We start from the raw sequence: 13,226 nt of genomic DNA, 5'->3' as shown, positions 1-13,226 counted from the left end.
TAATAGACCTGTTTAAAATCGTAGGGTCGACAACAATATATAATGCGTTAAAATGGACAATATTTGCTAGCGGTGGGTTTGAGTTGTTACAAATGGTGTGCCTGTGAGGACGTTGGGGGGCTCCCAGGAGATGGATATTGAGGTCCCACATCGGTTGGAGTGGGGAACGAAACATCTCTTATAAGGGTGTGAAAACCTCTCCCGAATAGACATGTTTTAAAATTGTGAGGCTGATGACAATACGTAACAGGTCAAAGTGAACTAGAGTTGATTATAAGTAAGAGCTTGAGTGTTTTTATGTGGGAGTAGACCCCAATATTATAATAGTCTTTCAAAGGGTTCGGTACCATTTCCTTATGATGAGACATGACAAATCCTTGTGATGGGACAATTGTCTATTATGTGTTGTCCTCGATCATCACGACTCGATGAGTCCATGATTGAGGTTTTCTTCTCATTTTCTTAGAGTGGGCTGAATCATTTGTGAGCTTATGCTTTGTTTCGAGCTTATAGTTTGAATCAATCCGAGCTTAAATGGCCCAAAACTTAAAAAAAAAAATCAATTATGCTAAATTATATACACACTGTTCGAGATGAGGACGAACCATTCTTTATAAGTGTGTGGAAACATCTCTCTAACAAATGCGTTTTAAAACCAAGAGCTGACGATGATAGCTAAAACGGACAATATATGTTAGCAGTGGTCTCGAACTATTACAGTTGATATCAGAACTAGACACTGAGCGGTATGTCAGTGAGGACGTTGGGCCTCCTCAGGTTGTTACACGAATACTCCAAAAGATGTCTCATTCTAGGTTTGTGAGAGAGGGAGTATTATGTCATTTTACATGAGAGAGAAATCAGGGGAAAAAGAAACGTAAATAAAGGAGGAAAGGAATTATAGGTCAAAATGTGATTAATAATGGGCCTTGTCGGTAGCTTTGTTGGACTGTCAGGCTTTTAACCTCGGCCCAATTGTACTCTCCACCCAATCAAAACCAGCCAGCTGTAAATTTGAATATTCAACATTTTTTAATCCATTTAACTCGAAGGGGTAATTTGTAACTTATGTAGATAGAATAAATAATGAATGATAAGATATTATTTGTTACTTTACATTAATAAAAGAATAAATCTTTTCGATTCGCTCGTGTCAAAATGTTCAACTTCTAAAAAAACGTGATAACAAAATTAGGGTTTAGGGTTTGATGAAAAGTTAACTTCGTTCGATACTGAAAGGAAAGTGACTCATGAAAATAATCGATTCTATTTGTAAGCTAACAGAGAACATGATTTGATTCATTTGTGATTCAAGTTAAAACTGTCACGGTTGTAAAGAATGACTTGCGTATGTAAATTTTTGTCCTTAAAATTACGTATTTACCCTTTGAAAGAACGTCGAACACCACTGTAGCTAGTATTTGTGAGATCTCATATAGGTTAGAGAGTGACACGAAGCATTCCTTATAAGAGTGTGGAAACCTCTCCCTAACATACGTGTTTTAAATCCGTGAGGTTGATGGAGATACGTAACGGGTTAGAGTAGACAATATCTGTTAGCAGTGAGCTTGAACTGTTACAAATGGTACAAGAGCTAGACATCGAGTGATGTGCCAACGAGAACGTTGGGCCCTAAGGAGGAGTGGATTGTGAGATACCACATGGATTGGAGGAACGAAGCAAGTAGACAATATCTGTTAGTGATGGACTTCGACTATTACAATATTGCAACCATTTTTATTTTTTTTCTCGAACCTTCACCTATATATATATATATATGGTCTATTTACGGATAGGCTGAGATAGACTTATGTTGTACTTACTCGAGATATTTTGGTGCATATTCACGGTGACTAATGACTTTATATTAGTTTTTGGCACCTCGACCTATATTGTCTAGACCTATCCGAGCACGAAACATTATTGATTATAGAGTTCATAATAATTTTATAGAAGGAATGAGTTCACACGTACTAACCAACAAAGATGTACAATTTATTGATACTTATTTATATACTTTCATCATCTTGTAATATCTTTCACGTTTCCCAATTTCCAACAGCCCAAGAGACCACATCCAACGTTGCCCACATCTCATGTTTCTTTCATTTATGTTCTTACATGGTGTCCCCATGTTCTGAAGTTTTATGTACCATTTCCTTTTGCATAAGCCATAGGGTAAGAAAGAACTAGCTCGACATTTTCCCGTCTCGGTGGGTTGCATGAATTATATATAATATTTTTGTACTTTAAGACAGGTCTCGATTATGTTCATAGAATTTGAAAAGTTTTATTTTAAGCTTTAAACCGTAAAAGAATCTCACATGGGCTGTTACTGGTACACAACTGAGGCCTATGGAACAAAGTACACTCTAGAGTCTCCCCTAAGGCCTATGGAACCCTTGAATAGTCTCCCCTTAATCGAGGCTGGTATACAACTATTGAGGTCTATGGAACAAAGTACACTCTAGAGCCTCTCCTGAGGCCTATGGAACCCTCGAACAGTCTCCCCTTAATTGAGGCTAGTATATAACTGCTGAGACCTATGGAACAAAGTAGACTATAAAGCCTTCCCTGAGACCTATGGAACCCTAAAATAGTCTCCCCTTAATCGAGGTTGGTATACAACTGTTGAGGCCTATGGAACAAAGTACACTCTTGAGCCTCCCTTGAGGTCTATGGAACCCTCGAACAGTTTCCCCTTAATCGAGGCGGGTATACAATTGTTGAGGCCCCTATGGAACAAAGTACACTATAGAGCCTCCCTTGAGGTCTATGGAACCCTCGAACAGTTTCCCCTTAATCGAGGTGGGTATACAACTGTTGAGGCCCCTATGGAACAAAGTACACTATAGAGCCTCCTCTGAGGCCTATGGAACCCTTGAACAGTCTCCCCTTAATCGAGGCTGGTATACAACTACTGAGGCCTATGGAACAAAGTACACTCTAAAGCCTTCCCTGAGGCCTATGGAACCCTCGAACAGTCTCCCCTTAATTGAGGCTAGTATACAACTGCTGAGGCCTATGGAACAAAGTAAACTATAAAGCCTTCCCTGAGACCTATGGAACCCTCGAACAGTCTCCCCTTAATCGAGGCGGGTATACAACTGTTGACCCTATGGAACAAAGTACACCATAGAGCCTCCTCTGAGGTCTATGGAACCCTCGAACAGTCTCCCCTTAATCGAGGCTCGACTCCTTTTAAAGGCATGACTCTGATACCATGTTAAGAACCACGAATCTCCACAATGGTATGATACTGTCCACTTTGAGCATAAGCTCTCATGACTTTGCTTTAAGCTTCCCCAAAAGGCCTCATACTAGTGGAGATGTATTTCTTACTTATAAACCCGATCATTCCCTAAATTAGCTAACGTGAGTAGCAGTGTCTCAATTCAATATCACCGGTGGCATCTTTACAACCCACCGTCATGCTCGGAAAAGTTGTTCATCAACTTTAAAATTAAATTATTTAGGACAAAAGAAAAAGCTTTAATTATATGGACATAGATGGGAAGGAACCAATAGTGAAGCACTATTGTTGATCATGCATAGCCAAATAAATCAACTTACATTCATGAGTATCTTGGTCAAGATACGCAATCAATTTGACACCCAAATCTATTACAATTTGACACCCACCACTCCTTTTGGTCTTGTCAATCTCCTTTGGTTTGATGGCACAAACTGCAAGTTCAATATATATTTTTCATCCGGCTTTGTAGCTTCGTTGGACGTTAGATGAGGTTTGTCTTTGCCAACCAAACATCGCTCGTGCGAAACTCAAGCTTATTCGGCCACACATGCTGCCTACTCGTGTATGTTAAATCATCTGCAGCACAACCAACTTGCCTCTACACTAGACCAAGTCAATCGGCTCGACATTGTCTCTACTTAAGACCAAGGTCTCTCAACGCAATGTCGCATCCTATCATCTCATCTTGGTGTCCAATTAACATGACCCTCATATCTTGACATCATCCCAAGTCAAGGGTGTCGTTGACCATCGTAGCTGACTCGTTCATGCCATTAAGAACAAACTCACGTGTCGTTCATCTCATCGAGACATCTCGAACCTCCATCCATCCGAATTCTTTCGAGGCATTGGCCCTCCCGTGCCCATGAACTAATTAGCATGAGTTCTCACTCTCATGTGTTAAACTAAAAAGGATTGGTTTTTAAGAATGTTTACGATTAGGTTTTTCAAAATCAAAATTTAATGGGCCCATGAACCATCCAGTATTCTTGGCCCAAAACGCTAACATATTTATGTGAAATCGGTCGTGGGCCGACCCATAAGATAGATTATATCGTGACAGTCTCATCAAATAATTTCTCGTTTGAAAAAAAAAAAATATCCAATTCTAAGTGAGAAAACAAAATATAATTTTTAAAAATTAAAAACAAAATTATATGATTAATTAAATAATTTTTTGCGTCAACTTTCAATTAGTTGGAAATTTAGTAATTATTAATTTTCATGATAATATTTAGATAATCATTAAGAAGTTTTATGGTTATACGCTACGTTAAGGAAATGGCGGATCTGAATCAAACGACATCGTTTTGAGTTGTCAACCCGGATTCTTTCCCTCCCCATCTTGTATTCTGTTATTTTCTCGAGAAAATCTAGCGCCGAGAAAATTCCTGCTAATCTTGGAACTGCGGCGCAATCACTTGGCATATTTCCGGTGACGGAAATGGATCGGAGGAGAGTTGCTAGTCCAGTCTCCGCCCGGCAGTGGAGTGGTGGCTCGAGCAGTACGGGATCATCCTCTCCGGCTCATCCTCACGCTCTATTGGGTTCGAATTCCACCATCAAGCGCGCTCAGAATGTTGCCGCCAAGAAGGCTGCTCAACGTTTGGCTGAGGCTATGGCCAACACGCGGCCGTCCGTGGAGGGCGACGATGAAGATGCAGATGAAGAGGATGATCTCAACTTCCGGTTCCGTGCTCCGCCAACTCCTAGTCACTCGACTTATCCCAGTGCTATGAACAGTAACAATTCCAATTCGTTTCATACGATTTCAGGTCCCAGGATTAACAGATCTCCGTCTCCCGCGGTAATTTCGAGTATCCTTGGCTCTTCTCATTTAATTAGGTGACTCGTTGACGTCAATTCTCATGAAATTTTGTCTAGTCTCTATCTTCTTGTTATCATGGCTTTCAAGATCTGTGTACTAGCAGCTTGGCTTGTTATCGATTATTCTAGGATTCAGTAGATATTGTGATCAATCCCGCGCCGGGCATTTTCCGGCGTTTTGATTGTTTAGCATTAGCTTGTGGAACAATCTAACAACAAGGCGACTGGAATTTCTGGTGTTTTGATTAGTTAGGTCGGAATTTCGTAGAGCATGTTCCTCAAGTTCGATCCACATCAACTGGTAGATCATCGAGGTCCGTGCGTTCGAGCCAGATCGTTCCACCAAGTAAACCTCCACCCAGAACTCCAGTCTTCATTCCTCCAATTGAACCTCCTTCTAATAGGATTGGAGATAGAAGGTTATTATTACGCTCAACACCTTGTTTTTTCAAATACGTGTGATAAATGGGGATCATGACAAATGGGGGCAATGCGTTTTCTTATTTCTCCATTTACTCAATTCCAAATTTTTTTTTGGTCAGGTTTACATCAGATATCGGACAGGTCAACTCCAAAGATGCAGGGGATCAGTCCGAAGCTTCTGCACTACGTGATGAGGTATGGGAATATAAATTGTAGAGATCAATTTCTTCCTCTGGCACTAGAAAAATGTGTTAGAGGATTGTTGGGAGGGAGTCTCATATTGGTTAATTTAGGGAATGATCATGAGTTGATAAGTAAGGAATACATCTCCTTTGGTACGAGGCCTTTTGAAGAAACCCAAAGAAGCCATGAGGACTTATGCTCAAAGTGCACAATATCATACCATTTTGGAGAGTCGTGATTTTTAACATGGTATCAGAGCCATGCCCTTAACTTAGCCATGTCATGTCGAACAAAGAAGTTGTGAGCCTCAAAGGTGTAGTCAAAATTGACTCAAGTGTTGAACAAAGGGTGTACTTTGTTCGATAACTCTAGAGAAGGAGTCGAGCCTCGATTAAGGGGAGATTCTATAGTGTACTTTGGTCAAGGGGAGGAGTGTTGAGGATTGTTGGGAGGGAGTTCCACATTTGCTAATTTAGTTGAATGATCATGGGTTTATAAGTAAAGAATACATCTCCATTGGTATGAAGCCTTTTGGGGAAGCCCAAAGCAAAGCCATGAGGGCTTATGCTCAAAGTGGATAATATCATCCCATTGTGGAGAGTCGTGATTCCTAACAAGATGACCCCTCTATTGGATTGGATTGGAGGAAGCTAGTTCCTAAGTGTATTAACTACGTCTTTTGTTCGATGAAATCACACAGTGATTCTCGAGTCAAATGCACTGAATCTGACTTTGGTCTTTTTGCAGCTTGATATGCTACAAGAAGAGAACGAGAATATACTTGGAAAGGTCTTCTCACTATTTCAAGAAAGATTATGAATATGAATATCAGTTCCACGAATACCATGTTCAATTGAGATTTATGCTTGAGTTTGTTGGACAGCTTCGAGAAGCAGAAGAAAAACGGGAAGAGGCAGAGGCTAGAGCTAGAATGCTAGAGAAACAGGTATTAATTAACCTACTGATTTTCATAGTTTTATTGATAGGTTGATTGAAAAATGAAAGTTAAGTAAATCCAAGTGCCTCATAGAGAAAGATGCCTGTACTTTAATAGTCATAGTATGACTGCATGTATCTTGAGATGTTTGTTGGTTAGTTATTTTTTAAAACTTATGTGTAGCTAGGCAGTTCACCGAATTAAATTAAAATTTTTCATTTGTTGCAAGCTTTACACACCTTGAACAATTTACTGACCTATGTTTATTATTTTTGTATCAATACTTTCACAGGTTGCTACTCTTGGAGAGGGTGTATCTTTGGAAGCCAAATTATTAAGCAGGTACGATTGCATCGCGTTGAACGTGCCATTTCTTTGTGAAATTTTCCAGGTCTTACTGTTTCGCCTTATTTATTTGCAGGAAAGAAGCTAAACTGCGTCAAAGAGAGGTTTGTTGAGATTGTAACTGCATGAAGCATATAGAATAGGTTTCAAGGGATCGAGTCATTTTTTATTTTGTAGGCCCTTTACATTATTAATCTCAGTTCTAGGAAATGGGCCAAGTTGAAATTTTCTTCAGAATGAGAACCTTTGATGTCATTGGCTCTGTCTTTTGTCTTTTGTTTTAACCCTGACTATTATTCTTTGTATAGGCTGCACTCAAGGCTGCAATACCAACCAAGGATAGTAGAAACGAAGAAATTGCTGCCCTTCGTTCAGAAATTGAGGTAAAAATCACTATCTCTATTTACATAACTAGTTGAGTGATTTCAATCCATGTCTTGGTTTTCAAATGTCTGATGTTGCAATTATCTTATCAGAACTTAAAAGATGAGTCATCAGCAGCTACAGAACAACTCCGAGAAGCAGAGTCTGAAGCAAAGGCTCTTCGTGTAATGACACAAAGAATGATTTTGACACAAGAAGAGATGGTTAGTGTCTAGCTATAGAATCAATGTCTACATTCAGCTGTGAAGTTCTCTTTCAATCATATTTTCTTTGTTCTTTTTCCAGGAAGAGGTTGTTTTGAAGAGGTGTTGGCTTGCTCGCTACTGGGGCTTAGCTGTTCAATATGGTAAGGAACATTTTCTCGTTTATAAAAACCTCATAGCATACTGAGTTGTGTGCTTTCATAAAGCTTAAGTTCTTTCTAAGTGGGCTGGGTTTATGGTTGGTAAAATGAAAACTGTATATTATGAAGTTCACAAAAACAAGGCAAATAGGAAATTCAGAAAGCACTTTGTGGAGTATTAAGCTACTTTCGAATGGTTGTCTCCGATAACTATGAGAAATGAAAATAAGACTTCTTTTTGGCTAGATGTTTTGGTGGGTAATCAAGCATTGGCTGCTTGTTTCCCAAAAATCATTGAAATTTCAGAAAATAAAGTTATTATTCTTCAAGATTAGAAGGCTGTTTTGTGATTAGTACTTTTGGGTGGGGGTTTTCTCTTGTTTCTTTTACAAAAAACCAATAAAACTCTATATGATTTTTTTCTCCATCTCTTCCTGAACTTAATCATGGATTGGTAATCATCTTTGTAGCTATGTTTGTAGAGAAATTAGATGACTTGTTTCTTTCCTCAATAAATTTTGAGTGCCGTTATTTAATATCTTCCTTGGAATTTTCCCCCTTCTATTTTCATTTATGTTTTATAAGGCTCTTAATAATTTTACATCTGGGCGTGTATTTGTTGCAATAATTTGTCTTCTGCATGTTTGTAGTTTTTTTTTTTTTTTTTTCTTCACTGATTTGCTTGTTTTCAGGCATATGTGCGGATATTGCACTCTCAAAACATGAGTATTGGTCTTCTTTAGCTCCTTTGCCATTCGAAGTTGTTACTTCTGCTGGACAAAAGGCTAAGGAGGAGCCTGAAGGTTGGTTCAACTCTGGGATCCAGTTGTTTAATATCATGCACTTGTTTTTATCCACTTCTTTGTATTTGATGAATAAAAATAATGTTAAGCATCAATCTTTCAGGTCGAAATGATCAAGATAGGAGTAAGCTCATCCAGGATTTAAATGATCTCTCTGGTGAAGGAAATATTGAGAGTATGCTTTCAGTTGAAATGGGATTGAGAGAACTAGCATCTCTAAAGGTTTTCTTTTTCCTTTGTGGAAAACTTAGTTCGCTATGATTGCTATAATAATTTCATTATCTGCTCTTATTTTTGTGCTTTTCGCCCTTGATTTTAGACGTGAATGATAGCTCTTCGTAGCTTGAATCTTTCTGTTGTATCCTTCTTGTTGTTATTGATATGTCCTTATGTTTACTTTTTTTCAATTTTGTATTTTTTTATATATATTCACGAGTGTCTCTACTGCTTGTGCACACGTCGATTAATCTCATGGATTTTTTTCCTCAAAAACTCTTTCCTTTTTGCATTTTCCAGGTTGAAGATGCAGTTGTGCTTGCATTGGCACAACATAGATGTCCAAGTTTGATTCATCAATCAGGTGAAGTTTTTACCTTCAAACTTTTTGAACAATTGCATTTCCAGTTAAAATATTTTGAAGAGTATTGATTTTTTACTCACCCTTCTCAATTAGTCATAATATATATTATTACTTTGAAGAATCAGAGCTTTGTTCTCTTTTACATGTCGATATTAATATGATGGATTACTTATATGTGACGTTAGTCAATGACAAAATCAATTCTGTAGAATCATAACTTCGAGAGTTATTTTGCAGCTTTAATAGTTCGACTTGCCATGATTAAAAAACTGAATGACTTTTTTGGATATGGCCTTAACGTACCACCCTTTCAAGAACACAAAAGCCCTATTATGGAAAAACCTCATCATGACTTTCTTTTGAAATTTGTGGAAAGAAAGAAATCAGAGAATATTTGCAGAAAAGACACAGACCTACACACAACTTTTCGATAATGTTGTTTACCGAACTATATCTTGGTGTAAACTTTCTAACATTTTTATTTAGTTATACCTCCCTCATTGCAAACCAGGAAGGCCTTTTGTAAACACCTTGGATTATAAAAAAAAACTGAATGATTTTTCAATTGAATCTAATAAGAATGGTACAAATAAAGTTGCTTATTTTCTTTCGTTTTTCTAACCACAGATTCAAAATCACATGCTGATCGGAAGTTTACTGAGGCTTTTGGTAAGTTGACTTTGTAGCTTAACACCATGCTTATATAGTAACAACATATTCATGTTTGAAAGTACATGATAGTTTTAGCGTTCTTCATAAACACTCACACAACAAGAACAAGAAGAAAGAATGGATGAATGGAGTGCAAGTTAGGCTTACGAGTTACTTCGTGATTGAACTTCTCTCTTTGCAGAACTAAGCGAAGCTGAAGCCGAAGATATTCATTTTAAGGAGGTAGTTTTATCTCTCATCTTTCTTGTTGGTCATGAGGATTTATTTAGTTTTGTGCTTTGTGAACCTCCTACTTTTAATTATCTTTTGGCATTTACCCCACGCCATTGTATCCGCTTGTTGAAAAGATGTGGAAATTCTGGTGTGCAAAAGTACCCAGTTCTCTACCTGTCTTGATTTATTCTTTGATGCTGTTTGCTCTTATAGCCTATGTGCATACATATGGTCTTCATTTTATTTCTGTCCAAAGTTATTAACATGTTCAAGAAGTTTACAATCCCATTACATATCCGTATCTTTAGGTGTGAGATCTCACATCGGTGAGAGGGGGAACAAAACATTCCTTACAAGGATATGGAAACCTCTCTCTAGCATATGTGTTTTAAAAGCCTTGAGGGAAAGCCCAAAGAGGATAATATCTGCTAACGGTGGGCTTGGACTGTTACAAATGGTATTAGAGCAAGACACTAAGCAGTGTGTCAGCAGGGAAGCTGCACTCCCAAGAGGGTGTATTGTGAGATCTCACGTCGATTGGAGAGAGAGAACCCAATCCAAAGGGGACAATATTTGTTAGCGGTAGACTTGAGCTGTTTTGTGTTTTGGGTTCATAATTGACGAAGTTTGAAAACTTGTGCAGGCATGGCTCACATACTTCTGGAGAAGAGCCAAGACATATGGTGTGGATGAGGATGTTGCAGATGAGCGGCTTCAGTTTTGGATCAGTCGTAGTGGACAGCCTCCGACTTCACATGATGCTGTCGATGGTACGTTACATGATTCGAATTACTGCCGTTACAGCCTTTGATATCTCTGAATTTTACTTTTACATGCTGCATGAATCTATTAGTTCAATATTTATCATGGTATCTTTATGAATTAGTTTGCTTATCATTTTGACGTATTTCTGACATTTCTTCATAAAATTTCCACGTAAAATATTATCACTAACGCAACAAGGTCAAACATTATAATTGTATGAGCTCATTGTATATTTACTTTTAGAAAAATAATTTAGGTTGTTGAGAATAAAATATCAAAATAGTTTAGGACAAAGATTTAGATATTTTAAGAATAAATTGTCTAATCTCTTATATAAATACTCCTCCACCTTAGACCTAAGTTTTCATCCCAAGAAATACAAAGCATAGAGTGCAACGGTAGTTTCTGTAGAGTGTCTTGTAATCTCTTTTCGATTGATGTTAATAAAGAGTACGAGTGTTTTCTACAAAAAGTCGTGTTCAACAGACCAGCCCACTGACAAGTTCAGTTCAAATCTTATCCCCGTAAAAGAAGAGACCCATTTTATAACTTTCTAAAATCATCTCAATAGATTATTCTTAAAAACCAACCAATGCTCTAACCATCAATATAGGGGGTTGGACTCTACCTGAAATTATGATAAATGTACATGTAATTTGTGTCTGGAAATCTCAGATTACTTCGATTTCTATCATCTGGAATGTAAGTTATATTCTGTAGAACCATTGTATAGAACTTCATGAATCAGCTTTAAAGTCTCACATCCCTTTGGCAGTCGAACGAGGTCTTGTAGAGCTCAGAAAGCTTGGAATAGAACAACTGCTTTGGGAAGCATCTAGAAAGGAAATCGAACAATCTTCTGCAAGGGAATTAGACACCCAATCCTGAAAGATTGATCCCTACTAAAATGTCAGTTTTTTTTTTTTTTTTTTGCCACGAATTTTCACTGCCATCTTTCTACTTTTACCCTGTTTGATAGAGTGTGGATGCACATTTCTTTTCTAGCCTTATGCCGTGTGATATTCTGTTACATCTCCTCAACAGAGAGTTTATAGTGGAAGCATTATTTTAGAGTGCTTTGTATGATAGATATTCATACCAATTCTTTCACCCAAAAGTTCAATTAATTTTTTCCATGTTTAGCTGTCTCCGATGTGTGTTTTTCTCCCCTAAAGAAAGCATGTCCAAATTCTTTAATTTACTTTGTTTTTCTTCATTATCACCATGATTCCTCTGTTTTAGGGGCAGGTGTTCAGAAGTGTCACGAGATGCTCTGTAATAATTATTTCCAAACATTCTGCTCACTCTCCTATGAAAAATCAAAGCAATCCATTTATAGAAACTAGAATCTATCTTTTGTTGTAACAAAATTTGATAACTAGGACATATTTATTGATTTGATAGATTCTAATGTCTAAAAAGATTAATTAACTAAAATAGGATTATGATTTTTTGAGGATTAATAAGTCACAAACACCCATCTAGAGGTCTACATCGAAGACAACCCAAATCGACCCAACCTGAATTATAGAGACTGGGTTGTGTTGAGTAAGCATTTTAGGTTGGATTGGGTTAATTTTCTGAAACTGAAAATATTCCGTTCGGATTTTGGGTTCATTGAAAAAAAAAAACTCAAGTTACCCAAACCAAAACAAATATTTTAAAATAACTTTTGTGTTTTTGGGTTTGCCTTCCATCTAAATTGACCGTTGAAAATTGTTGGAAAGAAGTCTCGCATTGGTTAATTAAGAGGATGATCATGGATTTATAAGTAATATTTCTCCCTTGGTATAAGATTTTTTTGAAAAACGAAAAGTGAACCCATAAGAATTTGTGTTCAAAGTGGACAATATCTAGAGGGTTGTAATTAAACATTGACTTCAAACCAGTTATAAAGTATTTGGTATACAATGAGTCAACATTTATTAAACAATTTGGAAAGTGGGGTCTCTTCTTCAAAGCAAAAGAAATTTTTTTAAAAAAAGGCCACTGTCAATGGCTGCTGCTCTTCACGACGGTTCTCCAGTAATATTAATGACGCCATTTTTCTGCAGCCTCATTTAATACTCTTTGTCCCCCCATTCTTTCAGCTGAGCCATCGCACACATCTCCTCAAATTTTGAATCAATCTCAAGCATGTATATCCCTTCTGCCTTCTTCCCCCAATCATCCATAAGTCCCCTAAGTCCCCTACTTAAAGTACTTGCTGAACTCGTACTTATATCAATCATTCATTTTTCATGTCTTTGTTCTTGGTTTTTTCCGGAAGACCTCATATCAATGGAGATGTATTTTTTACCATAAAAACCACAAGAGTCTGAAAGAGGAAAATGGAGGGTAATAGAGTAGGTGCGGTGAAAACCAAGGGTTTCACGAGATGCATGGGCTTACATTATCAACTTAACATTTTATTCTCTGCTTTAGAGGGTCTTGTCTTCTTCCAATTTAAGTTTGTGTAGTTCAAGTTGCAGAGGCTGAAATTAGGTTAAGGACAT

General features: G+C 37.5%; 1 protein-coding gene across 2 annotated transcripts; it reads left to right on the top strand.

The window, feature by feature from the left end:
* Positions 1-4,553: 4,553 nt before the first annotated feature.
* On the top strand, positions 4,554-11,879 carry LOC111802478 (coiled-coil domain-containing protein SCD2). Of its 2 annotated transcripts, XM_023686864.2 has the most exons (17): positions 4,571-5,063; positions 5,333-5,502; positions 5,626-5,701; positions 6,437-6,478; positions 6,573-6,635; positions 6,919-6,968; positions 7,048-7,075; positions 7,280-7,354; positions 7,448-7,558; positions 7,641-7,701; positions 8,391-8,501; positions 8,605-8,723; positions 9,018-9,081; positions 9,709-9,750; positions 9,935-9,975; positions 10,610-10,736; positions 11,507-11,879. In XM_023686864.2, exons 1-17 carry the CDS (start codon positions 4,701-4,703, stop codon positions 11,617-11,619), a joined length of 1,656 nt encoding a protein of 551 aa, XP_023542632.2. In that variant the 5' UTR covers positions 4,571-4,700; the 3' UTR covers positions 11,620-11,879. The 2 variants fall into 2 exon arrangements, with proteins under 2 accessions (XP_086982872.1, XP_023542632.2); XM_087126746.1 differs by lacking the exons at positions 10,610-10,736; positions 11,507-11,879 and adding an exon at positions 10,275-10,603 and having other exon boundaries at positions 4,554-5,063.
* The last annotated feature ends 1,347 nt before the right edge of the window (positions 11,880-13,226 follow it).

Source organism: Cucurbita pepo, chromosome 9 (genome assembly GCF_057944985.1).
Source record: "Cucurbita pepo subsp. pepo isolate OVF chromosome 9, ASM5794498v1, whole genome shotgun sequence".
NCBI classification, from domain to species: Eukaryota; Viridiplantae; Streptophyta; class Magnoliopsida; order Cucurbitales; family Cucurbitaceae; genus Cucurbita; species Cucurbita pepo.
Note: the sequence above shows the minus strand (reverse complement) of the source record. Positions and strands in the feature narration are given on the sequence as shown.

What these genes read in the sequence shown, in the direction of transcription:
- LOC111802478 (XM_023686864.2), top strand. Translation starts at nt 4,701, where the DNA reads ATGGATCGGAGGAGAGTTGCTAGTCCAGTCTCCGCCCGGCAGTGGAGT. An exon ending in GAAGCCAAATTATTAAGCAG is followed by an intron (nt 6,969 to 7,047) that starts GTACGATTGCAT and finishes ATTTATTTGCAG; the next exon opens with GAAAGAAGCTAAACTGCGTC. An exon ending in TTTTGACACAAGAAGAGATG is followed by an intron (nt 7,559 to 7,640) that starts GTTAGTGTCTAG and finishes TTCTTTTTCCAG; the next exon opens with GAAGAGGTTGTTTTGAAGAG.